The sequence below is a fragment of the Populus euphratica genome, unplaced genomic scaffold, assembly GCF_000495115.2.
Source record: "Populus euphratica unplaced genomic scaffold, PopEup_1.0 scaffold69.1, whole genome shotgun sequence".
Classification (NCBI taxonomy): Eukaryota; Viridiplantae; Streptophyta; class Magnoliopsida; order Malpighiales; family Salicaceae; genus Populus; species Populus euphratica.
In genome coordinates, this window is record NW_011499947.1 from 483,635 (window position 1) to 510,687 (window position 27,053).

At 30.0% G+C, this 27,053-nt stretch overlaps 2 protein-coding genes across 2 annotated transcripts; both read left to right on the plus strand.

Annotated features, from left to right (window-relative positions):
• Nucleotides 1-1,627: 1,627 nt before the first annotated feature.
• LOC105137680 (uncharacterized) lies at nt 1,628-8,229 on the plus strand. The gene is made up of 2 exons (XM_011043510.1): nt 1,628-2,430; nt 8,207-8,229. The coding sequence occupies exon 1, from the start codon at nt 1,761-1,763 to the stop codon at nt 2,397-2,399; it is 639 nt and encodes a 212-aa protein (XP_011041812.1). The 5' UTR covers nt 1,628-1,760; the 3' UTR covers nt 2,400-2,430; nt 8,207-8,229.
• Nucleotides 8,230-9,207: 978 nt separating this feature from the next.
• LOC105137681 (LOB domain-containing protein 15-like) lies at nt 9,208-11,019 on the plus strand. The gene is made up of 3 exons (XM_011043511.1): nt 9,208-9,364; nt 9,602-9,851; nt 9,966-11,019. Exons 1-3 carry the CDS (start codon nt 9,351-9,353, stop codon nt 10,374-10,376), a joined length of 675 nt encoding a protein of 224 aa, XP_011041813.1. The 5' UTR covers nt 9,208-9,350; the 3' UTR covers nt 10,377-11,019.
• Nucleotides 11,020-27,053: the final 16,034 nt, after the last annotated feature.

The window sequence follows — 27,053 nt, forward strand, 5'->3', positions numbered from 1 at the left end:
AAATTTATTCATTAATATTTTTTTCTCCTAATACATTTTCAAGTATTTGGTGTCCATTTTAAGGCTTCTCTTGTTACTACATCAACTTCTACACCTATACTATAATTCTGCTGAAATGACAAAACATGAAAGAAGGGTTCATCCTCATCAGAGATCAAGAGGGCTATAAAAGCTTACTATATCAAGTTCCAAGGACCCAAATTATCTATGTATCCCTTCCTTTCTTAGAGAATATATACCTAACACTGAACAACATGGTTGGAAATTAGAGCTATGTGGGCATTATTAAGCATAATATTAGGCAGCTATCCTACATCAATAATCTTCTTCTTTTGGGCACAGAATTTCTGCATGTAACCCAAATCTATTGATGCTCCTTCACCATTATTGACAATGAGTATTTAAGTAACTGCTAGCTGCTCTCTTAATTGCTTCTTACTATGATGCAAAACAATAATTTAACCCAAGCCGAAAATCATGTCTTAACTGTCGGGAAAAAATAAATAAATTAACTCTACATGTGATCTACTGGCCTCACTTGTGTCCTATTGGTCATGAGCTCCAAGGCTGGTAGAGAGACAAGAAGAGAGGAACTCTCTATATATGATCTAAGGGGACTCATAAACGAAAGAGACATAGTGTATGCTACGGAAGGAATATCATAACCCTTGTATCAATCGCCCCAAATGAGTTTTAACAAAATGTAGGTCAAAACCCTCATGGTTAAATTTTTTTTTTTAGATTTATCTGAATTTCGTAGAGCAAATTTTTCTATATATCGGTCTGAATTCAGGACTACCTCTTTCACTCAAAGAGTAATATTTTATTTGCATTGGCAAAGAAGACATGTTGGGCCATGTTATACAGCACAAATTGTCCTTAATTGATTTTAAAATGCTTTTTCAACTAACACATCCTCAATTTTATATAATGAAATTAAGTCTAGTGGGTTTAAAGTATTTCATAGTTCTAATCAGTTCGTTACGGATCTATTATTAGTGCATTATTTAGAAAATCTAGCAAACTTGTTTATAAATAAGTGAGGTATAACTAAATTTTAAAAAATATCTATTCAGTACTAACAAATAATCTGACAAGAAAAACCTATAATTTTAGATCTAACCATTAAATTGAAATTAAATTTTACAAAATAATTCTACAAATCTAGTTTTACATATGATTAGTTTACCATAACAAGTCGATGTTCGTAAGATCTTGAAATTAGAATGTTATTCGAGTGAGTTTTCATTATTTATATTTCTTATTTTTAGATTTTTAATTTAATTTTAGATTTTATATTGTTTTTTCTATTTATTTATTTTTACCTTATAAAAGTTGGTTTCTAACGTATTTAAAGAGTTATAAATATTTTAAAAAGATAAATCACATTAATAAAAAAGATTAAAAAATAAAATGTAGTTTATTTTTCTTATGAAGTTTGGAGACCGTGGCCTCTCTTTTCCGTAGTAAAACAACTTGTTTTAAATAATACATGTTGCTAAAAAATATATTACTTTTGTAGTGTATAATTGATTAATTATTGAGACCTACTTTCATCGAGAACCCAACTATATATAAATAGATAAAGCAGACTTAACTATTTATTTACATTTCGGAACTCGAAGCCTTAATACTATTCCTTCAGTGCATACGAATGAGGAAACCCTCCGATTACAAACCCTTGCTTGCCTTAAGCTCTACTCATCCTCTTTACTTCCCTGCCATATCTTCCTAACTCTGTCTCAAAAAAGGGGAAAAAAATGCTTACAAGTAGCTCAAACCTTCCTCAAAAGTCCTTAAAGTTAAAGCAAGATGACAAAAAGGTCTTCTCCAGGCGTCTAGCAAGAGATGTCTCCTTGTCTAGCTTGAGCACCGAAGATTACCATGTTGGCGCATCTGTTGCAGTTCCATTCACTTGGGAGTCTCAACCAGGCACTCCTAAGATCAAGTTCAGAGAAAACCCTCTTCCTCCTTTAACCCCTCCGCCGTCCTACTCTTACAACAACCCAAAGAGACCAACAAAAAAGCTCTCTAAGTACAATCTCTTGGACTCTATTTTCCCAAAACGTTCTACAAGAAAAGCAAACCTGCCTGTATCACCAGCTTCTTCATCTTCTTCTTCGTCGCAGTTATCATCTTCATGGTCAGCAACATATTCTGTGCCTTCTTCGCCAACGAAGGTCTCGAAGTCTCGGGGAAGTTGTCATGGAAAATCGTCAAGCCCAAGACAATATTTTGATTCAAGGAAAACAATGCTGGATCATCTTGATGATCAGGATCGTGGGAATGAATGTGAATCTCCTGTTTCTACTTTGTGCTTTGGTCTTGGTCGTGGATCAAGTGCCGGTTCTCGAGGTTGCTATGCATCCATGATCAAGGTATTGCTCAGGGATGCTTAATAAGTTAATGAAATGTATTGTTTGGTATCTAAATATGGGTGATTTAGGTCCTTGTCGTTAAATGAAAGGAAAAGGTCCATGTTATATATACCGATTATGTAGTAGGTCCTTGTCGTTAAATGAAAGGAAAAAGTCCATGTTATATATATTTTGGTTAAATCAACGCTGAAACTAGTGATGATCGCTGCCATGGTTGGTTTTCTGATTAATGAATGAAACTAGTGATCATATCATCAATACAATCATATATTTTGCTGCTTAATTTTCCTTTCCTTCTTCTGGTGGTACAAGTGATTATAGGTATCTCCAAAGTTATCCACCAAATAACAGGTGCTACGCACCAGTCAAGCACATGTAATAATTTGTTGTGTGTTTCACAGTAACCTGTCCTTCCTTCCATTGTTTAACAATATTCTATCGAATTCCTATATAAATATTTCATGGAATTACTAACATGTTTATGCCGCATAATATATTTAGTTAATTATGGCAAAAAAAATCATTTTTGTTCATACCAAGAATACGACATATATTTTAGATGTAGAAGAAATCTTATAATGATTAAACAGTAACTACTTCCACTATATATATATATATATATATATATAAAATACAAACAAGATAAAAGTATTTTTCAGATTAGGTAATAATATTTATATTATTTTTATGAGCACCATAAAATTAAGATTTTTCTAATGCAGACGCTCTATGAATGTATGATCTTCTCCATTTGTTTGCTTATGATAAATAAAAATCATGATCAAAGTCTTAGTCAACGTTTTATTAATGCTTTCTCAAATTCTAAGAAATTAGTTTGTGTAATCTAAAGCCAATTTATGGGCATGGTCAACTGGATCTAGGATCATCAATCAACACGTGATATAGTATGTGAGTGTCCTAGATATACGGTATTGCATAGAGGGTATCACATATAAATTGAATACAAAATCATAACACTTATATTAATGGAATTTAAAAAAAAAAAAAAAAACTATGAAAATGGGCAACTAAATAGGGTGTTTTCCCCCAATTATTAAGAATATTTTTGAGTCAGTTTGAATGAACGATTTTAATTATGTATTCTCTGTATTGATTTAGTAAATTCATCTAAATAAATTTTATCGACTAAATATAATAATTTGACGAACATTGTGTATTTCCCACTAAATGAAAGACTAAATTCATCATGATAAATGTTATCAATATACATTTTATATAGATAGATGATTCGCTACAAGCTAAGTTATTTTTTTACATAAAAAGATATATTCAGATGATGTAAATCTCTCAGGTGAATGTTATATTTATATTTAATTAATTGATATAATCTAATTAAAAATAAAACTTTTTTTAAAAAATTACAAATAAAAAGACCCAATATAATCGGGGTCGTTCTCAAAATTAGTAAACAAATCCTATAGAAATTAATTAAAATAAAAAAATAAAACCTAATTTTAATCCTATAGAAATTAATTAAAATAAAAAATAAAACCTAATTTTCAATCAAATAAATATTAAAAAATAAAATAAAAAAACATGAGTTTTTTTAAATAAAAATACTCAACAAATTTTCTAAACCCAGATTAATTATCCAAACTCATAATTTGTGATATTTCAACCCAAACTTAATTAAAAAAGCTAATTCCAAATAAATTTAATATTGTAGTATGAAATAAAAAAAATTAATTTTAAAAATTTTCTAATCAATAAAAAATAAAAAGAATAAGGATCAAACATGGAATAAAAAAAATAAAATTATAAAAAAAATCAATTCTTACACAACATCCTAAATAAGAAAAATAATAATAAAAAGAATAGGGACTAGATTTGACCATTTAAAAAATTAAAAAAATAAATGAAAAAAATTGTAATTTTATAAATCATTTCAAATAAAAAAATTAATTAATTAAAAAGAAAAACTGATTATGAAGAAAAAACAAATCAAAAGTCCCATCTGACAATTTGAAAGGTCAACATAAAAATAAAAAAAAAAAAAGAAGAAGAAGAAGAAGAAATCGCTTACGTCCAAGCAGAGCCCCTATACAAGAAAAAAAAGAAAAAGAAGAAGAAGAAAAGATCACTTACGCCCAAGCAGATCCCCTATACATGTACACACGCCACCTAGATTTAGAGGAGATGCTGCGGCGGAGCGAACACTGCCGTGGAAGCGTGAAAAATACAGAAAATAATTTATGTAGTTTTTTTTTTTAATAGGCTGGGATCTGATTTATGCCTTGTCTCCATGCATGTGAAACTAGAAAAGACGAAGGAACCATATACTATAATTAATTAATCATAAGCTTCTGACTTGTATTTATTTAATTTTGACTTTGTATCTATAATGTCAATGATGCATTATCAGTGTGTACATGTATAGCTCCTTAATTAAACATTGAATGGATTCAATTATTAGCTTCACCTTAGAAATCCCAACACGTGATCACATGGCCTCTCGTTGAATTAGCAGCCATGTTAGAGCTCAATTCCTCTGCTTCACTAATCATACATTTTCCCGCATTTTCTCTTGTTTTCTCTGCTTTTTACGTTGCTCTCGGGAATATTTTTGAAGTAAAATCTTACTCTTTCAAAATAAAATAAAAAAGTAGGGAAAATGTTTTTTCTATTTCAATTATCTCAATCTCTCCTGTTCTGAAACAGTAATAATTAGTTTTTAACCGTTATCTTTCAATTTTCATATTTAGTCAATATATATCAAATAAATATGTATCAATTTACTTTTATTATAAATATAATGTAAAATATTTCCTATTTCAAAACTAGCATAAAACCAAAAAAACTGTGCAACCAATTAAGTTCCTTGTTTTTAAAAAACTGAAAATAAAAATAAAAAACAGAAAACGTAGATGATAACAGACGATCCCTCAGTTAAGGGTTTTTTTTTTTGGTTCTTAGTCTTGTCTTCTGGTAATTTTGTGCACCCATATTGGACTGAAAGTTCAAGCATTACATTGGGCCTTAGTTATAAAGTGTCCAAAGACAGTGAGAAATCTAAAATGCACAAATGAAAGAAATATCACATAGGCCCAAAATCATGAGAACTTAATGGGCAATTGACACACTCATTAATTTTGTACTTTTCATTGCAAAGTTCTTTTATGAAGTTATTAAACCCATTTATTTATGTATGTTGGTGATATGTTGATGTAATATTTAATTTGAATTAAATTTTAAATTAAATTAAATAAAAAATAATTTAATATAATTTAATTAATTAATTAAGTTAATTTGTAATTTGATTAATCAGTTAAAATTTGATTTGTTTTTTTTAAATAATAATATTTTAAGAAAAAAAATTTAATTTGGATCAATTCGGATTATTCTTCTTAACTCATTATTAAAATTTAATGATTTTGGTTCTATATTAAATATTTATTTGGGATATTCATGAATCAAGTCAAGTTTGATAACTTTGTTATATATTAATCAAAGTTTAATCACTCCCTTCCCTTTTTAAATTTAAATATTAAGTCTTATATCTAAAAGAAAAATATTTAACGATTCTTTAAAATTATCTCAAGAAATATAATTAATCATAGTAGTTTGATAGCACCTTTACTCATTCAAAGCAAAGTTCTTTTATGAAGTTATTAAACCATTTATGTTGGTGATGCATTGATGTAATATTTAATTTGAATTAAATTTTAAATTAAATTAAATAAAAAATAATATAATATAATTAATTAATTAATTAAGTTAATTTGTAATTTGATTAATTAGTTAAAATTTGATTTGTTTTTTTAAAATAATAATATTTTAAGACAACAAATTTGACTTGGATCAATTCGAGTTATTCTTCTCAACTTATTATTAAAATTTAATGACTTTGGTTTTATATTAAATATTTATTTGGGATAGTCATGAATCTTTGATAACTTTGTTATATATTAATGAAAGTTTAATCACTCCCTTCCCTTTTTAAATTTAAATATTAAGTCTTATATGTAAAAAAAAATTAAAAAAATTCTTTAAAATCATCTCAAGAAATATATTTAATTATAGTAGTTTGATAGCATCTTTTGCTCATTCACAAAGGAATATTGTTTCATATTTTCTTTCTGTTTTATGTTTTTTTAAAGAAAGAAAAGGTCAAAGACCTAATTGATTCCTTAAAACAGCATATTCCTTGACCAAGCCAAAATCAAATGAAGAAATTAAAGGTTCAATTGGCTCAAAAAATTGGATTTCAAAGATTCGCCCATTTACCCTACTGTGGTCAGTGCTAATTTTTACTGTAGATCAACATCATAGCTGCTGTGCCTGCTGCCTACTTCCATGCTTCTTCATACCAAACTTCCCGATTGAGTAAAAGTAAACCCATCATTGTTTTTCCAAGGAAAAACCATGTGCTGGCTTGGAAATCACGAATAATTACTGATTTGATCTTGGCCTCCTCTATTGACCATTTGATACCTAAAACACGAATGTTTGTTAAGGCATGTAGCTAATGGAAGTTAACGGGTTTTACTATAAAATTATGAAAATGGATGCTCAGTTTTAATAGCTAGAAATTGTATAATTTCTCGCTATAAAAGTGAAATTTTCTAGGGCTTAATTTTGGAGAAGGGTGATCACTAGGCATGTTGCTATATAGGCAGAACAGGTGAGGTGAAAGTCGGTGTAGTTATGTGCAAGTAATGGTGAGGTTGTAGATCGAGCTAGGAGGACACGAGGGCGACTTGTGAGCCTTAAAATACGGGTCAAACGAGGACTGATGGTCCATTAATCCCTTCCATTTTAAGCAATAAATTTAGATCCATCATTTCCTTCAATTAATTTCCAAAAATATTCCCTTTTTATTAGGTTTCCTTCCTTCTCTTTACCAGCCATGATTCTATAGCATTCACAAGAGCTACTATCATGCCTTGATTTGCCTTATCTATGTTTGTTTCCTTAATGACAAGGGATATCCTCTTATTAGTATCAACTGAAATCAAATTCTTTCTTTTCCCGGACAATGTTAAGAGTGCATTTCTATTTCTCTTACATTTAGAGAAATTTAATAAATTATTTGAAAGGATGATTTCAAGATTTGATTAGAGTTAAAATGTCAATCCTATTAAGAACAAGGCTTGTAGAATGTCTTGAAAAAAAATTTAGCCTAGAACAAGGCTTGTAGAATGTCTTGAAAATTTTTTTAGCATGATTAAACCATCACATAAAATATTTTAACTATTTTTATTAGATTGGATGATTTGTGCATCAAACTTCTTTAGAGATTTTGTTTTATTTATTTAGTCTATCACACACGTGTGTGGTGTCGTGATAAATATAAGTAAAAAAACTAAAAAATTCTTATTTTTTATCCATTGATAAATAATGATATATCAGTATTCCAATGAAATTGCTGATGATATTTTTAATAATTTTCTAGTACAATGACAATTTTATTAAAAATTACCAATAAAATATATTTTATTATTATTTTGGTTAGAAGTTCTTGAAAAGAATTCTTCGTTGCTATTTCTATTGAAAAATAACAATGAAATATTTTATGTCATCGTTTCCATTATTATTTGCTAATTCTGGTAATATATTATGTTTTGTTAGTGTTATGCGGCCATCTTGGATCGTGAAAAAAGAAGGTAAATTAGTTTAAGATCCTACTTTTCCTTGTCAATCATTTCCTATATGCACTTATGTAACATCTCCGGTTTCATTAGTTTAAGATATGGTGATTTTTCTTGGAAATTTGTTGGCCTTTGATTTCAATAATCTTCATTTAACTTTATATGGAATTAATTTGATGATTAAGAGAGTTTTTTTATTTAAATTTAAATTTTATGATATATATATATATATATATATATGATAAATGTAAAACACGATATATGAAACATGTTTTTAATATAAAAAAATCTTCGTTTACGCATAATTTTGTTGAGTTTTTTTTTTCATTTACAAATTGTGCTTGGGATGAAAGTGATAGGGCTACATACTGATATATAGTTCGGTGTGCTAACACGAAGCTTGCCGATGCAATACCCTGATGATCCCACTTACGCACCATCACATAAACGCGACAACAATCCTAACAAGCTAACCACGACTTCCGAATCCTCTTGAAATATTTCTGCCAACCAACCTGGTCGTGTCCGCAAGGTCTTCTCGAGAAGGAGATTCGCGAACTCTCTAGTTTCAATCCAAGATGTCTCGAGCCGTTCGAAAATGTCATCATATGCCAAGGAAGTTTGAGGTAATAGAGTAATGTTCGTGATGTCCTTCAATGTTTTGGGTTGCACGCACGGTACACTAATGTATTCCTTGGTCGATCGACAGCCCGAGAAATACAATTCTTTCACTTGAATGGAAAATATGCCTCAAATGCCATTGTCTTTCACTTGAATGGAAAATATGCCTCAAGTGCCATTGAAAAAAAAAAAAAAAGGAACCTTAATTTCGGTGTAGAAAGCCACCGGCAGTCCCCAGCAGTGATATGCATCTTAATTGAGGCCAGCCACTGGGTTCATCATGTGGTTGTTTTGAAGATGAGTAGACCAACGATGGTTAATCATGAGGTTGCTTTCAAAGGGAGTAGACAAAAAAAAAAAAACTCACACGTGAACATAGCCTAGTCTATCTATAGCATTGTCAAATGTCAAAGCTGGCGATTCTCCTTCTCTTTTCTTTTCCAACTCTTCTTCCAATGACCTAACCCCTTGAACATTATTAACAACTTCTACATTTACTGCTAATATTTATCATCAACATGATTACTAAATCTTATTCACTTCATAATCATCTATTTTTCTTGTACCTATTTTGTTTCTTTCCCTTTAAAAAAACATACATTGACCTACTTTTTGTGATTAGCTTGCCTTTTAAGCACTCCTTTCTCTATTGTTATTTCTTCTTTCTCCTCCATTTTGAAACTCCCCTTTAGCTATCTCTAAACCTCTACCTTTGATCTAGACAACCTACTAGCATGCTTGAATGTCCAGAGACAGGTAAGAGTGAATCACCCACAAAAGAATTGAATAAGATCTATTTGCCTTTCTAGGAAATGCATAACCCTAGCTTGTTCTAGCCTAAAAAATAATTGAGAACTATATATGATCTTGACTTCTTCTCTAATTTGTTTGTTCTACCTCTATTTGGAATTTTGAGAAGGAAAAAAAACTTTGTTTCTTAATAACCCCATATAATATAGGTTCTTTCTCTTGATTTTCTTCTTGTTGTTTTAGGGAGAGATTTGAAGAGATAGGAAAGAGGATCAAGAGGGAAAGCGATGCATCTTCTCTAATGAGAAGGAGACAAATGTTAGGTCCTCCTGGAATCTTGAATACTGTTACACCGTGCGCTGCATGTAAGCTTTTAAGGAGAAGATGTGCTGAAGAGTGCCCTTTTTCTCCATATTTTTCTCCACTTGAACCCCAAAAATTTGCAGCTGTTCACAAAGTCTTTGGTGCAAGCAATGTCTCCAAGCTGCTTATGGTATGCATCAAACTCCCTCCACTAAATAATCTCTTCCCCACAATTTTTTTTCATACAATTTAATTGAGTTTTTGGATTTCGCAATTTTCATGTTTTTGGGATTTAATTATCTAGGAGGTGCCTGAAAGTCAAAGAGCTGATGCAGCAAATAGTCTAGTTTATGAAGCAAACCTGAGGCTAAGAGATCCTGTCTATGGCTCTATGGGTGCAATTTCAGCCTTACAACAACAAATTCAATTATTACAAGCTGAGCTTAGTGCAACAAGGGCTGATATACTCAACTACAAATACAGAGAAGCTGCTGCTAGTAACATCATTTCTTCTACTCATGCTGCTTTAGTTTCTTCTGCAACCGCGTCCATTTCAGCACCGTCACAAACTCTTGCTCCCCCTCCTCCCACCCCACCACCTCTTTCTGTTGTTGTTTCTTTATCTACATCTTCTCCTTCTCTATATACACCACCAACTAGCACATCAGGTTATAGCACTATTTCTAGTGATAATAATGTCCCATATTTTGATTAATTTTACCATAGACCATAGTCAATTTTTCGACATTTTCCATTGCACTTGGTATAATAATGTTGTCTAATAGAGTAGCAAGATGGTTGTCTTAATTTTATTATAGACCGTAGTCAATTTTTCTACATTTTCTATTGCATTTGATATACTAATGCTGTCTAATAGAGTGGCAAGATGGTTGTCTGATATTGTTCTATTGTAACTTTCTATAAAGATGGAGAAACCATGGGAGAAGAAGGAGATCATAAATTAGATCGATCGGGGCCTTAAATCAAAATCCTAGTTAAATTTAGTTTTTGGAATTGAAATTTCGTTTCTACTTCATCACATTGTTGCCTTGTTCTAGGGTCTCAAATTTCATGTCTACAAACGTTTTTATGCCTCTGCCTGGAAACTTCTTTATCTTCTCGTCTCTTCTTTCTAGGGTGAAGGAAAACTGAACCTTCCAGCCCATGTGTTTACATGTTTTTCTGTGCCATTAAAGGTCCTGAAATCTTGTTTAGGGACGTGGGGGAGACAAAAGGTACGGCGGGCTGTGATTCTTCCCATGTAAAAATTAAAGTCATGATTCATTATTGAATTCGAGGGGTCAGATTTTACTGCATGACTCTTCAGGTTCCTTTATCAAATAGCCTTTTTCAATTAATTACTGTGTATGATCGATACGTGGACATGCATGCATAAGAGGTCACATTAATTTCATCTGTGCTTAAAAGGGCTTTGCTTTTTTCATTGTTAAAATTACTGATTTGTCCTTAACTATTCAAGTTTTACAGCGGATATTCAGTGGTAATTTAATATTTTTTACGGATTCATTAATCATTACACTAGTAAACGAAGTTAGATAACTTATTTTTGTATTTTATTGTACAACGTAATTACTTTATTATCATTAACAATTAAAAAAAAACCTTTGAACAATGAGTATTTTAGTGTTTAACTTAATTTTAAAACAATTATATTACAACATTGCTATTAAAACTCAAAAAGTTTTGTTTTTGATTTAGAAAATTCTTTTGTCATTTGCATTTAATTATTTAATAGTTATTGAATGTGATTAGAGACATCAAGTAATTTTATAAATAAAAATAATATGGTTCCCTTGGATATTTTTTTTTGTTAAATATAACCTTTTAATTTAATCCTCAAACATTTAATTTTTCAGGTGTTGAACTTCTAAGTTATGTTTGAGTCAAGAATTTAATGCATTGTGAGTTTGAGAGTTTAATAACAGTTTACAAGGTTTACTATGTCTTGTCTCTTTTTTATTTTTTGTACTTTTTTAAAGCTATTTTTTCTTTTATGATTTCATTCATCAGCATTTTTTTATTTGTTTTCTTTGAGACTTATCTTTCTTGTAAAAAGTAACAAGGGCTACCTCAAATTATTTTGGGTTTTTATTAAATTTATTTTTTTTAAAGGGTTTTTTTTAAAATTTAATTAAATCTATTGATTTTATTTTTCGACTTTTAATTTGAAGGGTGTTTGAGCTTCTTAGTGTAATTAAGGTCTAGAATTTAATGTGTTATGTATTTGAGGGATTAATTCGAGTATACAAATTCACTTGGACTTGCTTGGTTTTTTTAAAAAAGAGTTCAATTTTTTCGGTTTCATCCATCAATATTTTTTTTATTTGTGTTTTATGAAATTTTTTTGTGGTTTTGAAAGTAACAAGGGTTAACTTAAATTTTTGTTTGTCAACCTTTGTTAAATCTAGCTTAAGAGTGAGCATTGGATGCTTGATTATGATTTATTTTTTTACTTTCTAAGTCATTATTTTGACAATAGTGTGATCTTTTCAGTAACTAAATACTTAAATTTTTTTTACTCTTTTTTAAAATATTGATATCACATGAACATCTTTTTTTACATTGGCAAACAAATATGCTACAAGCCATTTATCTAGTTTATTCTATTTTACATGCATTTATTTATTCACATTTCCCATAACTATTTTTCACGATGTTTTATTGCTTTGCCTGGCTATGTCAAGTGTTTGTTTCCTAAAAGTTTGGAAACATTGAATTTTAGGATTCATTAGTGATATCCACTAATTCACCATGAGAGAAAAACTTTTGGAATACTATTATAATTATTCTTTCCGTTGTTAATAACTAAGAATGGAACCTTGAAACCTCAAGGTTATATGTAGTCGCTAAATTTAATTTTAATGATACATATTAATTAAGAGAATAAGATATACAATTTTGAAAGTTCTTTGCAACATTGTTTCGATGCATTCACCAAGAAAATACTGGAAAGGATGGATGCCAAGTAATTCTTTTTCACCAAAGCAATATTTTTAGGCTATGAATTTGAAGTTGGAGCCTTGATGCTGGCTAGTGCACATGACTCCTTGTTGATTTCTTACATTATAATTTTCATGATGCATTCCCACCTCATGGTGACTTCTTCAATCTCTCTCTCTCTCTCTCTCTCTCTCTTTACGGTATGGTGGGGAGACAAACTTTGGGGGTATAAAATGATTGATTGACACGTTCATTTATCTTAACACTTCTGTGAGCAATCAATCATACAGCACTGATGATGACCATCGCACAATGGAAAATATTTCTTAATCTCTTCTAAATATACATTAATCCAATTCAATCCTTCGTTAATCCCCTCTTCATCTCTTCTCTTCGAGCCTCAGATTTTCTAATCCAAATCTCTGAGTTTTAACTAGTGAGGCATCTCCTCAGAAACGGTGCATTTATTTAATAGTTGTGATTCTGTGGATTAACTTTAATATTTAGGGTTGGAGTCAACGTTGTCTCAATCAGAATGCCAGCAAGATTTGATTTATGAAATGGGGTTTTCTTGGCGTGTGGAGCTCAAATGGTTAAGTAGAAGAAGCAAGGAATAGTTTTCGATTATAATATCAACAAAACCATGAAGATAGTGTCGACACACTTTGCCTAACGACAATTTCAATGCCAAGCCCTGTATAATTAAAATGTATAGTATACAATAGTGACAATTTGGTTGCACGTCATGGTTGCTTGAGATATTCGCATCTAATTGCTTTGTCCTTTCACATGAATACTGCCAATAAAAGTTTCTCGAATATAAAATTTTTGAGCCCTCATTCCTTCTTCCAACAAAGTCTTTCTCCTGAATTCTCAAGAGAAAATAAAAAATAAAAAATTATAATTAGCCAGTGTATATACCTGTATGTGGTATCCTCTCTTGGCATTTCATGTGGAATCTGAATTTTGTTCCTTAATGAGTCAAAATTTCAATTATCCAAAAGAAAAAACCTAACCAAGGAATCTATATTTATATTTTAATTAAGAAGCATTTTTAAGCAAATTTAATATCATCAAGTTATGACGTTCATCACCTTCAAAAAATGACAGAATGATATTAATTTTTGACTGATTTTTCATTTATGAGGGGTTGACTCCTCCTTCGCTAGATTTGGATGGTTATGAGAATTCCCATACATATATTAATTAATTAATTAATTAATTAATAATGACGACTCATAGTGATCCTCAAACCTGGTCTGCCCAGCCAAGTTCCAGAGATTTCACATGGAATTAAATTTATAATATTTTGTACAAATCATAGGTGATTTAATATTGTTGCACCACTTACAGATCCACTGATCAGTTTATAATTAAACTATTAAATATTCCCTCGGTAATTAACAGACCATGCATTGCTAAAGGTAAGAAAAGAAATCCGCCGCATGAGCTGGTCATTGACCCAAATACAGCAATCGCTATAGACTTTAAACTATAGATATTTCGGTTTCTGGACTTTTCTTGTATCTGGGTCCAGTGTTCTTGTCTTCTTTTGGGCCACGGGGGCTGTGTGTTCTTTAGATCTTTTCTCCTAAGATTACATAGCCTTCCATAGCCTTCTGAGAATTTAATGCATTGTGAGTTTGAGAGTTTAATAAGAGTTTACAAGGTTTACTATGTCTTGTCTCTTTTTTATTTTTTGTACTTTTTTAAAGCTATTTTTTCTTTTATGATTTCATTCATCAGCATTTTTTTATTTGTTTTCTTTGAGACTTATCTTTCTTGTAAAAAGTAACAAGGGCTACCTCAAATTATTTTGGGTTTTTATTAAATTTATTTTTTTTAAAGGGTTTTTTTTAAAATTTAATTAAATCTATTGATTTTATTTTTCGACTTTTAATTTGAAGGGTGTTTGAGCTTCTTAGTGTAATTAAGGTCTAGAATTTAATGTGTTATGTATTTGAGGGATTAATTCGAGTATACAAATTCACTTGGACTTGCTTGGTTTTTTTAAAAAAGAGTTCAATTTTTTCGGTTTCATCCATCAATATTTTTTTTATTTGTGTTTTATGAAATTTTTTTGTGGTTTTGAAAGTAACAAGGGTTAACTTAAATTTTTGTTTGTCAACCTTTGTTAAATCTAGCTTAAGAGTGAGCATTGGATGCTTGATTATGATTTATTTTTTTACTTTCTAAGTCATTATTTTGACAATAGTGTGATCTTTTCAGTAACTAAATACTTAAATTTTTTTTACTCTTTTTTAAAATATTGATATCACATGAACATCTTTTTTTACATTGGCAAACAAATATGCTACAAGCCATTTATCTAGTTTATTCTATTTTACATGCATTTATTTATTCACATTTCCCATAACTATTTTTCACGATGTTTTATTGCTTTGCCTGGCTATGTCAAGTGTTTGTTTCCTAAAAGTTTGGAAACATTGAATTTTAGGATTCATTAGTGATATCCACTAATTCACCATGAGAGAAAAACTTTTGGAATACTATTATAATTATTCTTTTCGTTGTTAATAACTAAGAATGGAACCTTGAAACCTCAAGGTTATATGTAGTCGCTAAATTTAATTTTAATGATACATATTAATTAAGAGAATAAGATATACAATTTTGAAAGTTCTTTGCAACATTGTTTCGATGCATTGACCAAGAAAATACTGGAAAGGATGGATCCCAAGTAATTCTTTTTCACCAAAGCAATATTTTTAGGCTATGAATTTGAAGTTGGAGCCTTGATGCTGGCTAGTGCACATGACTCCTTGTTGATTTCTTACATTATAATTTTCATGATGCATTCCCACCTCATGGTGACTTCTTCAATCTCTCTCTCTCTCTCTCTTTTTCCAAGGACGGTATGGTGGGGAGACAAACTTTGGGGGTATAAAATGATTGATTGACACGTTCATTTATCTTAACACTTCTGTGAGCAATCAATCATACAGCACTGATGATGACCATCGCACAATGGAAAATATTTCTTAATCTCTTCTAAATATACATTAATCCAATTCAATCCTTCGTTAATCCCCTCTTCATCTCTTCTCTTCGAGCCTCAGATTTTCTAATCCAAATCTCTGAGTTTTAACTAGTGAGGCATCTCCTCAGAAACGGTGCATTTATTTAATAGTTGTGATTCTGTGGATTAACTTTAATATTTAGGGTTGGAGTCAACGTTGTCTCAATCAGAATGCCAGCAAGATTTGATTTATGAAATGGGGTTTTCTTGGCGTGTGGAGCTCAAATGGTTAAGTAGAAGAAGCAAGGAATAGTTTTCGATTATAATATCAACAAAACCATGAAGATAGTGTCGACACACTTTGCCTAACGACAATTTCAATGCCAAGCCCTGTATAATTAAAATGTATAGTATACAATAGTGACAATTTGGTTGCACGTCATGGTTGCTTGAGATATTCGCATCTAATTGCTTTGTCCTTTCACATGAATACTGCCAATAAAAGTTTCTCGAATATAAAATTTTTGAGCCCTCATTCCTTCTTCCAACAAAGTCTTTCTCCTGAATTCTCAAGAGAAAATAAAAAATAAAAAATTATAATTAGCCAGTGTATATACCTGTATGTGGTATCCTCTCTTGGCATTTCATGTGGAATCTGAATTTTGTTCCTTAATGAGTCAAAATTTCATTTATCCAAAAGAAAAAACCTATCCAAGGAATCTATATTTATATTTTAATTATGAAGCATTTTTAAGCAAATTTAATATCATCAAGTTATGACGTTCATCACCTTCAAAAAATGACAGAATGATATTAATTTTTGACTGATTTTTCATTTATGAGGGGTTGACTACTCCTTCACTAGATTTGGATGGTTATGAGAATTCCCATACATATATTAATTAATTAATTAATTAATAATGACGACTCATAGTGATCCTCAAACCTGGTCTGCCCAGCCAAGTTCCAGAGATTTCACATGGAATTAAATTTATAATATTTTGTACAAATCATAGGTGATTTAATATTGTTGCACCACTTACAGATCCACTGATCAGTTTATAATTAAACTATTAAATATTCCCTCGGTAATTAACAGACCATGCATTGCTAAAGGTAAGAAAAGAAATCCGCCGCATGAGTTGGTCATTGACCCAAATACAGCAATCGCTATAGACTTTAAACTATAGATATTTCGGTTTCTGGACTTTTCTTGTATCTGGGTCCAGTGTTCTTGTCTTCTTTTGGGCCACGGGGGCTGTGTGTTCTTTAGATCTTTTCTCCTAAGATTACATAGCCTTCCTATATATATCTATATATATATATATATGTCAGAATAAAAATAAAGAAATAATAACAGTGAAAAAAAGATATCAAAGCACTCAAAAAATAGCTAAAAATTAGTTGATGAGATTTAAAAATATAAAAATTAAAATTTGACAGTATATATTGGATTTATGGAAGCTCTGTTGACAAAAAAAATTTAATTTGAAAAAAAAAGTTTAAAATTAGATATTTATGGATTGAATTAAATTTTATTGAAGGTTTAATTAAATTTATGTAGGGTTTGATTGCAAGAAAAATTGATTTTGAGGTCAATTTGGGCTTTAATTGGAAAAAATTGAAGTTTTGGGATCAAATTATAATTTTTTAGAGTTAATATGGTCAAATCAAGGGCTTAATTGCATAAATATTGAAGTTTGATAGCCAATTAGAGACTTAATTGAAGAAATTCAAAACCAATTATCAAAATGAAAAACACACGTAAATAGAAGGGTTGTAATTAAACCAAATCAGGGGCTAAATTGAAAAAATTAGACGTTTATTGATTAATTGAGGGTTAAGTTACATAAATTCATGACCAAAGATCAAAGTGAAAAAGACAGACAACTTCAGGGATGCTGTTTGATTTTTTCCATAAATGCAATTGCATTGATTTTTAAATCAAAATTGCAATTTAAGACTTAATTGAACAAATTACAGATTAAAAACCGATGTGGACTTTGACATAAATTTGGCTCTGTTTTTGTTTAAATAAAACGGTATGTTTTTGCTAAAACAGCGTCATTTTATACATTGTTCATAAAAAAAGAGCCAAAAATGGTGCTATTTTGAACAGTATTGTAGATTTTTTTTTTTTCCTTTGGATACACGAAGTAGGGGAAGAAGAAGATTTTTTTCCTTTGTTTCTCATTGCCTTCTTTTTCCTTAAGGACTAAAAAAAAGCCAGCCAACCCCACTTACCTAAAGCTTTCTACATGTTGGAGAAAAAGAAGGAGATGTGTCCTTTAAGTGGTGGAGGGGCGGCTGCACAGTGGTCGCCCCTACCTTTCTCTCCCTTATTTCTCATATAAATACAGGGGAAGAGAGTAAAAAGGGCAAAAGAAAAGAGAGCACAAGAAAGGGTGGAAGACCAAAAAAGAATAAAAAACCGAGAGAGAGAAAGAAAAGGAAAAAACAGAGGAAAAAGAGAAGGAAAACAGAGAAAAAGAAAAAAAAACAAAGAAGAATAGAGAGAAAGAAGAGAGGAGAGGATAGAGTACAGATAAGAGAAAAGGGGAGGAGAAAAGGAAAGAAAAAGAAAGAAAAAATAGGAGAGAAAAAACAAAGGAAGGAGAGGAAAAAGACGGAGAAGTACCGTTGGCCACCACAATCCCCCCACCGCAACAACACCGTCTCGATGCCATCTTAGGTAACCTCCTTCTACCCCGTTTATTTTCCTTTTGCTCAACCCCTGCCTGCATTTGCATGCCAAATGTGAAAATTGATGTTTTGCAGCAAATGATAAGGGGGCTAATTACTTTGCTTATGTTTTGCAGCAAATGATAAGGGGGCTAGTTACTTTGCTTATACACAGTAACCAACCCATTTGGTTTTGGGTCGGGTTTGGCCCAGCCCACAAATCTTGGCCGGGTTTGGCCTAGTTTCAAAAAACATATATTTTAAATTAAAAAATAATTAATGAAAATATATATATATTTCAAATTTGTGATTTCCCCGCATCTATTGTTTTACATGGTTTTGTTAAATCTCAGTCTATTTTTTGTCATTTAAAAAAAAAACGAATCCAGTAGTAAAATATTGGTTTTCTCAAAACTTTTAAAAATACAAAAATAAATTTGAAAATAGAAAAAAAAATATTTGTGTGCATACTGCCAAATATCTCAAAGCATGCATTTTGACTTTAATAAGAAGTTTATTAAAGTAAAGAGAACACTAACTAAAATTTTAAAAGCAAAAAAAAAATTATTTGGTTTGTCTTTTAGTATTCTAGATATGACATTACATGTAATACATATTCTATATATTACATTCTTTTTTGTTTTCAAATGCTAGAACAATTAGGTTCTACCCTATTAAAATAAGAACATTTTTATTGAGAAGGGTTTTTCTTGACCCTTTAGAGACACCATCAATTAGAAACCACAACAAGACTTTAGATTTTATTAGACAATAAAACAATATATAGCTTATCTCAGGTAAGGCGTAGTGAGGGTGCTAATACATTCTCATTACATAATCAGTCTTCGTACCCCATCTTTAAGACCAGTTAGGGTTTCTAGTGACCAAAATAGATGACGACTTCCAATTCATATTTTACTAATAAGAGACAAGAATTTTATCTCTTATCATATTTTGCTTAGATAGACCTTTACATTTTTCTAAATGGTGGACAATCATCATGATGACGCATTTCACATGCGACAAACATTAAAAAATTAAAATAACATTGTTTTGAATTAACCCAAATCAAGTTGAGTTGACTTATTTAAAATTTAAGTTGACTTCTTGTACTTGTAATAACTTGGATCTTAGACCATGTCATTGGTCATGCCAATTTTAAGTTTCTGGTTTGCTGCCCTACTTCAATGCTAGATATTTTGGTTTCTGGACTTTTCTTGTATTTGGGTTCAGTGTTCTTGTCTTCTTTCGGGCCACGGGAGCTGTGTGTTCTTTAGATCTTTTCTCCTAAGATAACATAGCCTTCTGTAGCCTTTTCTTTTCCTCTGTTAATCAATACCCATCTTGCAATCTTTTTGCACCATCGAAAACTTGATTCGCACAGTGTTCAGTGTTATTGAACAGTGCCTAGATTAGTGAGTTATTGATTAAATACTTAACTCCAATTCGTGATTCAGTTATTATAGTCAAAACTGAGACTTCATTTCACTTTTTTTCTTGAACATTGCTATAACCCATTTTTAGGTCTCCATACAAAAAAAGAATATAATCAGAAGAAAAATAAAGAAATAATAACAGTGAAAAAAGAATGTCGGAGCGCCCAAAAATAGCTAAAAATTGGTTGATGAGGTTTAAAAATATAAAAATTAAAATTTGATAGTATATATTGGACCGGTAGAAGCTCTGTTGACAAAAAAAAATATATAATTTGAGGAATAAAAGTCTAAAATCAGATATTTATGGACTTAATTAAATTTTATTGAAGGTTTAATTGAATTTATATAGGGTTTGATTGCAAGAAAAATTAATTTTGAGGTCAATTTAGGTTTTAATTGGAAAAAATTAAAGTTTTGGGATCAAATTATAATTTTTTAAAGTTAATTTGGTCAAATCAGAGGCTTCATTGTATAAATATTAAAATTTGATGACCAATTAAGGCTTAATTGAAGAAATTCAAAATCAAGGATCAAAATGAAAAACACACGTAAATAGAAGGGTTATAATTAAACCTAATCAGGGGCCAAATTAAAGAAATTAGAAGTTTGTTGATCAATTGAGGGTCAAATTGCATAAATTCATGACCAAGGATCAAAGTGAAAAAAGGCAAACAACTTCAGGGATGCAGTTTGATTTTTGAAAGGGATGCAATTGCATCAATTTTTAAATCAAAGTTGCAATTTAAGACTTAATTGAACAAATTACAAATTGAAAACTGATTTGGACTTTGACATAAATTTGGCTCTGTTTTTGTTTAAATGAAAGGGTATGTTTTGGCTAAAACAAAGTCATTTTATACATTGTTCATAAAAAAACAGAGTCCAAAACGGTGCTATTCTGAACAGTATTGTAGCTTTTTTTTTCCTAAACACACAAAGCAGGGGAAGAAGAAGATTTTTTTTTCCTTTGTTTCTCACTACCTTTTTTTTCCTTAAGGACTAAAAAAAAGCCAGCCAACCCCACTTACCTAAAGCTTTCTACATGTTGGAGAAAAAGAAGGAGATGTGTCCTTTAGATGGTGGAGGGGCGGCTACATAGTGGTTGCCCCTACATTTCTCTCCCTTGTTTCTCCTATAAAACAAGGGAAGAAAGTAAAAGGGGCAAAAAGAAGAAAGAACACAAGAAAGGGTGGAAGACCAAAAGAGAAAAAAAGAAAAAGAAGCAGAGAAGAGAATGAAAAACTAAGAGAGAGAAAGAAAAGGAAAAAACAGAGGAAGAAGAGAAGGAAAATAGAGAAAAAAAAAACAGAGAAGAATAGAGAGAAAGAAGAGAGGAGAGGATATAGCAAAGATGAGAGAAAAGAAAAGAAGAAAAGGAAAGAAAAAACAGGAGAGAAAAAAACAAAGGAGGAGATGAAGAAGAAGGAGAACTACCGTTGGCCACTACAACAACAGTACCACCTCGACACCACCTTAGATAACCTCCTGCTACCTTGTTTATTTCCCTTTTGCTCAGCCGTTGCCTGCATTTGCATACACCTTGTTTATTTCCCTTTTGCTCAGCCCTTGCCTGCATTTGCATGTAGAATGTGAAAATTGATGTTTCGCGGCAAATGATGCGGGGGCTAGTTACTGTGCTTATACATAGTAACTACCCATTTGGTTTTGGGTCGGGTCTAGCCCAACCCACTAGTCTGGGTCGAGTTCGGCCTAGTTTCAAAATATATATATTTTAAATTAAAAAATAATTAATGAAAATATATATATATTTCAAATTTGTGATTTCCCTGCATATATTGTTTTACGCGGTTTTTTTTAATCTTAGTCTACTTTTTTTAATATATATATATTTCAAATTTGTGATTTGCCTGCATATATTATTTTACGCGGTTTTGTTTAATCTTAGTCTACTTTTTGTCATTTTGAAAAAAAATACAAATCCAGTAGTAAAATATCGGTTTTCTCAAAACTTCTAAAACTACAAAAATAAATTTGAAAATAGAAAAAAAAAATATTTTTGTGCATAATGCCAAGTGTCTTAAAGCTAAAAAAATTATATTGTGTTTTTCATACACAAAAAAAATAATGTTTTAACATGCATTTTGGCTTTAATAACAAGTTTATTAAAGTAAAGAGAACACTGACCAAAATTTTAAAAACAACAAAAATTTTATTTGGTTTGTCTTTTAGTATCCGAGATACGATATTATACATAATACGTATTCCATATATTAAATTTTTTTTTTTCAAATGCTAGAATAATTAGGTTCTACCCTATTAAGATAAAAATATTTTTATTTAGAAGGGCTTTTTTTGACCCTTTAGAGACACCATCAATTAAAAACCACAACAAGACTTTAGATTGTATTAGACAACAAAACAATGTAGCTTATCTCAGGTAGGGCGTAGTTGGGGTGCTAATACCTTCTCTTTATACAACCAGTCTTTGTACCTTATCTCTAAGACTAGTTAGGGTTTCAAGTGACCAAAATATTAGATGGCGACTCCGAGTTCATATTTTACTAATAAAAGACATGAATTTTATCTCTTATCATATTTTGCCTAGATAGACCTTTATATTTTTTCTAAATGGTGGAAAATCATCGTGATGCTGCATTTCACATGCGACAAACATTAAAAAATTAAAATAAAATGTTTTGAATTAACCTAGATCGAGTTGAGTTGACTTATTTAAAATTTAAGTTGACTTGTTGTACTTGTAATAACTTGGATCTTAGACCATGTCATTGGCCATACCAATTTTAAGTTTCTGGCTTGCTGCCCTACTTCATTGCTACATGCTTTTCGAGTTCAACATTTAGTTTCTAACATCACTTAAAACTAGTTATTTGACCCGTACATCACTATGGGTCAAATATTTTTTTCTTATAAAAAATTATACATGTAGATGTTTTTCAAAGTGTTTTTGTAGTTAAAAATATTCTAATGCAAATAAAAAAGTCTATACATATATGTAATCAAATAAATTGATGATTATGTGTGCTAAAAATAAAATTAAGAAAATTAAGAAACAAATGAAAATCAAGATATTTAATATTATAAAGTGGGATATTTACCTGATTGCATTTTCTAAATTTATTTATTAAAATGAATATTTTATTCAATTAAACAATAATATAAACAGACACACACATTAAGTTAATAGAATAAAATGAAATGAAAACAAATTATACAATGCTCCACATATTAGAACTATTATTTAAAAATAAATATTTTTTATTTTCAAAAATAAAGTTCATCTATACAAAAGATAAAAATAATTTATCTATAAAGCATTAAAATATCTTCAAAAATTAATTTTTCATAAAATAATTTTTTAAAAAAATCTTTATCTAGAAAAGGTTAAATAAGAAAAATAAATTCACACATGAGTAATCTTAATTGAATCATAAATTTAAAAATTATTTTAAAAAAAGATGTTATAAAAGGTATTGATTAGAAAAAAAATATCTTAGGTATTATAGTTTAACTTGTCAAATTTATGATCCAGACTATAGATTTAATTAGGTTAAATAATTTTTTTCTTTTAAATTTGTACATAACACCCCCCCCTCTCTCTCTCTCTCTCTCTGTCTATATATATAAACAAGCCCAAGTATGTGAGCTTCAATTAACACCTTGGAGTGTGGGTGGGCCTACACACCACAAACAACATGTCACTTATCAAGATAAATGTCGTGTCATTTGTGAACCTAAATTATGGTTACCATTTTAGTAGCCAAAAAACTAGGGTGATGTTTTTTTTACTCTAAAAATCCAAATTTTAAGTCATTTCAACCCAAAAAAGCTCACTGACACCCCCTGTAACACCTATAAATCAACCTATCAACCCAAACAAAAAAAGCTACAAAAATCCAAAATTAAATTAAGATATATTTATCTTCCTTGAATATTAAAGCTTTAAAACACCAGCATCAAACCTATGTCATTGTATAGAAACCAAGAAAATCCATTTCAATGGTCGGAAATAGCTTGAACAATAACTTTCTCTCTCTTTGATAAAATCTAGCAACCTCTCTCTCTCTCCCCTTTCTCCAATAAGAAATGAATAATAATGTAAATAAATTTTTGTACCAAAAGTGATTTCTTGAAATTTAAAAGGATCTAAATTGTGTTATTTTTAAAGATTGAGGACCTAAGTGTATTTTTCATGAAATTCTTGGCACACCATCCATGTTTGACATCCTTTTTATGTTGATCTTTTTTCTTCTAATGCAACCCTAGCCTAAGATATCAAAAGCAATTATCTTTTAATTAGGATTAAGTCACCCAAAATAAAATTTTGAGTACCAAAATGAATTATTAAAATATAAACACTAAGTCCACAATATTTTGTGTGTGTGTGAACGATACCCATCTACTATAAAAAAAAAACCCACTCTTTTTTATTATTTTCTACTAGTTTTGTACTTGGGCTCCGTCGAGAGTTGATTTTCTTTTCCAATAAAAAAATGAATATGTATGCTTTTTTAATATAGTCTTGGATATAAAAAAACTCTTAATCATTAATCAAAATACTGATACACTTATCTAACTAATTAATTTGATATTTGATCAAGAGATAATAAGATATTTTATCCCATAACATAGATCATGTACTAAGTTGCATTCAATAACTATGTTCCTTCAAATATTTTATTTATTTAATTAAATGATTATATGTATGAATAAAAGGTAAAAACAAAAGTTTCAAAAGAAAGTGAATTGAATCAGACTATGAAACTCAACTATAAAACAATTCAATGTTGAATAATAAAATTAAAAAGAAAAAAATTAAAAAATTTTTGGGTCAAACTACATTAACTCAATAACCCTGCTATTATTAGTACATGATAGAGATAACCCTATAGAAAGAAAAGTGAAAAAAGAGTATGAAGACTAAATCTAAAATAAAATATTAAAAGATAAAATTAAAAAAAATTAAATTAAAAGAAGACATAAAAAAAATGAAGATTAACCAATAGTAACCTTTGATCACGAAATCTAGGATTGACCACAGAAAAAGCAAACTCAAAAACACAACAAATCAAAATTCTCAATTGAAAAAAAAGTTAAGGCATGAAAATAAAAAATAATAATTTAAGAAGTAACAAAAAAATTACTAGTCAACTCAGGCTAACGTGTCAACATCGTCACCATGGGCATATAATTTGGATAATTTTATAGAAATAAAAGCGAAAAAAGACATGAAGATCAATTCGATAAAATTAAATATTAAAGGATGAATTGAAAAAATATTAATTTTATAAAAGACCTAAAAAACACCAAAGTCAACCCATGTTAATTTTCAAAACTCATGGCTAAAAAAATATTGAGGGATGAAATTGAAGAGAAAATACAATAAAAAATATTCAAAATAACATAAATATCAATAAAAAAACATGGGTCATTCAGTATGGAAAAAAATTAAAATCAAATGATGAGTAATGAAATTAAAACAAAATCTAATTAGTGAAAAGATTAAAAAAATAACAAAAAAATAAGAACCAAAACTAATATAAAAACAAAATAAAATCTAATGATTAGAGATAAAATTGAAAAAACATAAACAATCAAAAGAAGTTAAAAAAAATGGATAAAAAGTAAGGGCTACATTAGATATAAAATATAAATGGTAGGACATTGCCACACTTTGGCTAACCACTTTTTTTTAATTAATATTTAATGTGTAAAAGGTCAAATTGTATATAATTTAACTTGATAATAACTAAAAAACCAAGATGCAAGGACACAGAAACCACTTGGAAGAAAGCTTTATTTTTGTTTCTTTCCTGGATAGTTTAGTAATTTAACCATATTAAAAAATATATATCTAAAAGCTCCTAGATGCGTGTTAATGTTTTTTTTTGGTTTCATTAATAATTAAGTTATTTTATTATTTATAAAGAAAATAAGAAGTCAATTTCCCTTATCAATGTCCCATTAACAAATATGTTTTTATTAAAAGATCAGATTCCTCCTTAATTTATATGTTAATTGCCTTTTTAGGAACAAAATAGGGAAAGTAATATTAATTACTACAGTACTTTTCAGCTTAGTTCTTTTATATTTAATTTAAACCCTCAAATACAATTTGCCATTGCAGTACTTGTTATTTATAATTCTTTATATTGTTTAGCTAATATGCAATATATATATTGTTGTGGCAGCAAATAATTGTATAATTATAAACTAAATAAATATCACTTGTCTAATTTTATTTACTAATATTTTTGGCAACAAGTCTCACCAGCCAACAGCCTTTTATCGTCCCTGTGGGTTTGGACTTTCTTATGGAATGATGGAAGCAGGATGAAGCAGGAAATTCAGTGGTTAGTATAGTTTAGTCACTTAGCCACACACTGTGATATGGGGTGGGAATTGTTGCCAGCTTCTTGCAGTTGATTAATTTGCCCACTGAGCCTCTTTTTTCTTGAATTTGAAAAAAGAAAAATCCGCTAAACATGTTATATTTTACGAAAATAAAATAAAATAAGTCATGTGGCATTAAGTGGGCTTCAAGCTCATTGACCAACTTATAACAAAAAACTGTAAATGTAGGGAAGCAGGGTACAAGACGAAAGAGAGCAGTGAAAATTGTACGTGGGGCAAATAAGAAACTGGTTCTTCTTGTTGTTTTGGGTTGTGGAGCACAACTGGCCTCTGCCTATACAAACCTGTTTGACCGTAACCAAGTATATGTTGCTGGGACTCATGAGGCAGACAAGGAGGAGCTGCTATTAATAACGGATGAAGAATGGCTCAGGGTTGAAATCTTCATATATATATATATATAGCATGACTTTCTGTTTTTTGTGAGTAATCTTAAAACTTCGTACAAATTCCACGTGACAGCAAGTTGACTTTAGCCTATCTAATTTATTAAGCTGCAGAGTTTACAACATACCTTTGAAATCTAATGGTTCTGTATATGAGGGATGAAACACAGGAATTGCTGCTGAGCACAATGAGATAATGTGCAATCCATGATCAAAATGGGAAATATAAAGTCTCTTACTGGAAAACGGAGAGATCAGAACGAATTGCAGAAAAGTTGATAACTAGGGTGAGCTTCCATTGAACGTGCACTGGCTTGTTTCCTTGAACAGGCTATTGCTTTGATTTTATCCTTTTGTTTACTTGCATATAATGTCATGAATTTGCAAGTACAACATTGTTTTCGGATTCAGGAATTATTTCAAAAAATTAAGAAGTATTATTCGGCCCAATGGTACTATCTCTGGCTCCATGAATGTGCAGACGAAGGATCCAAGGATTAGGCTCGCATCTTGTTGAATCTACTTAAAAACCAAAAAAAAGAGCGAATTCTTGT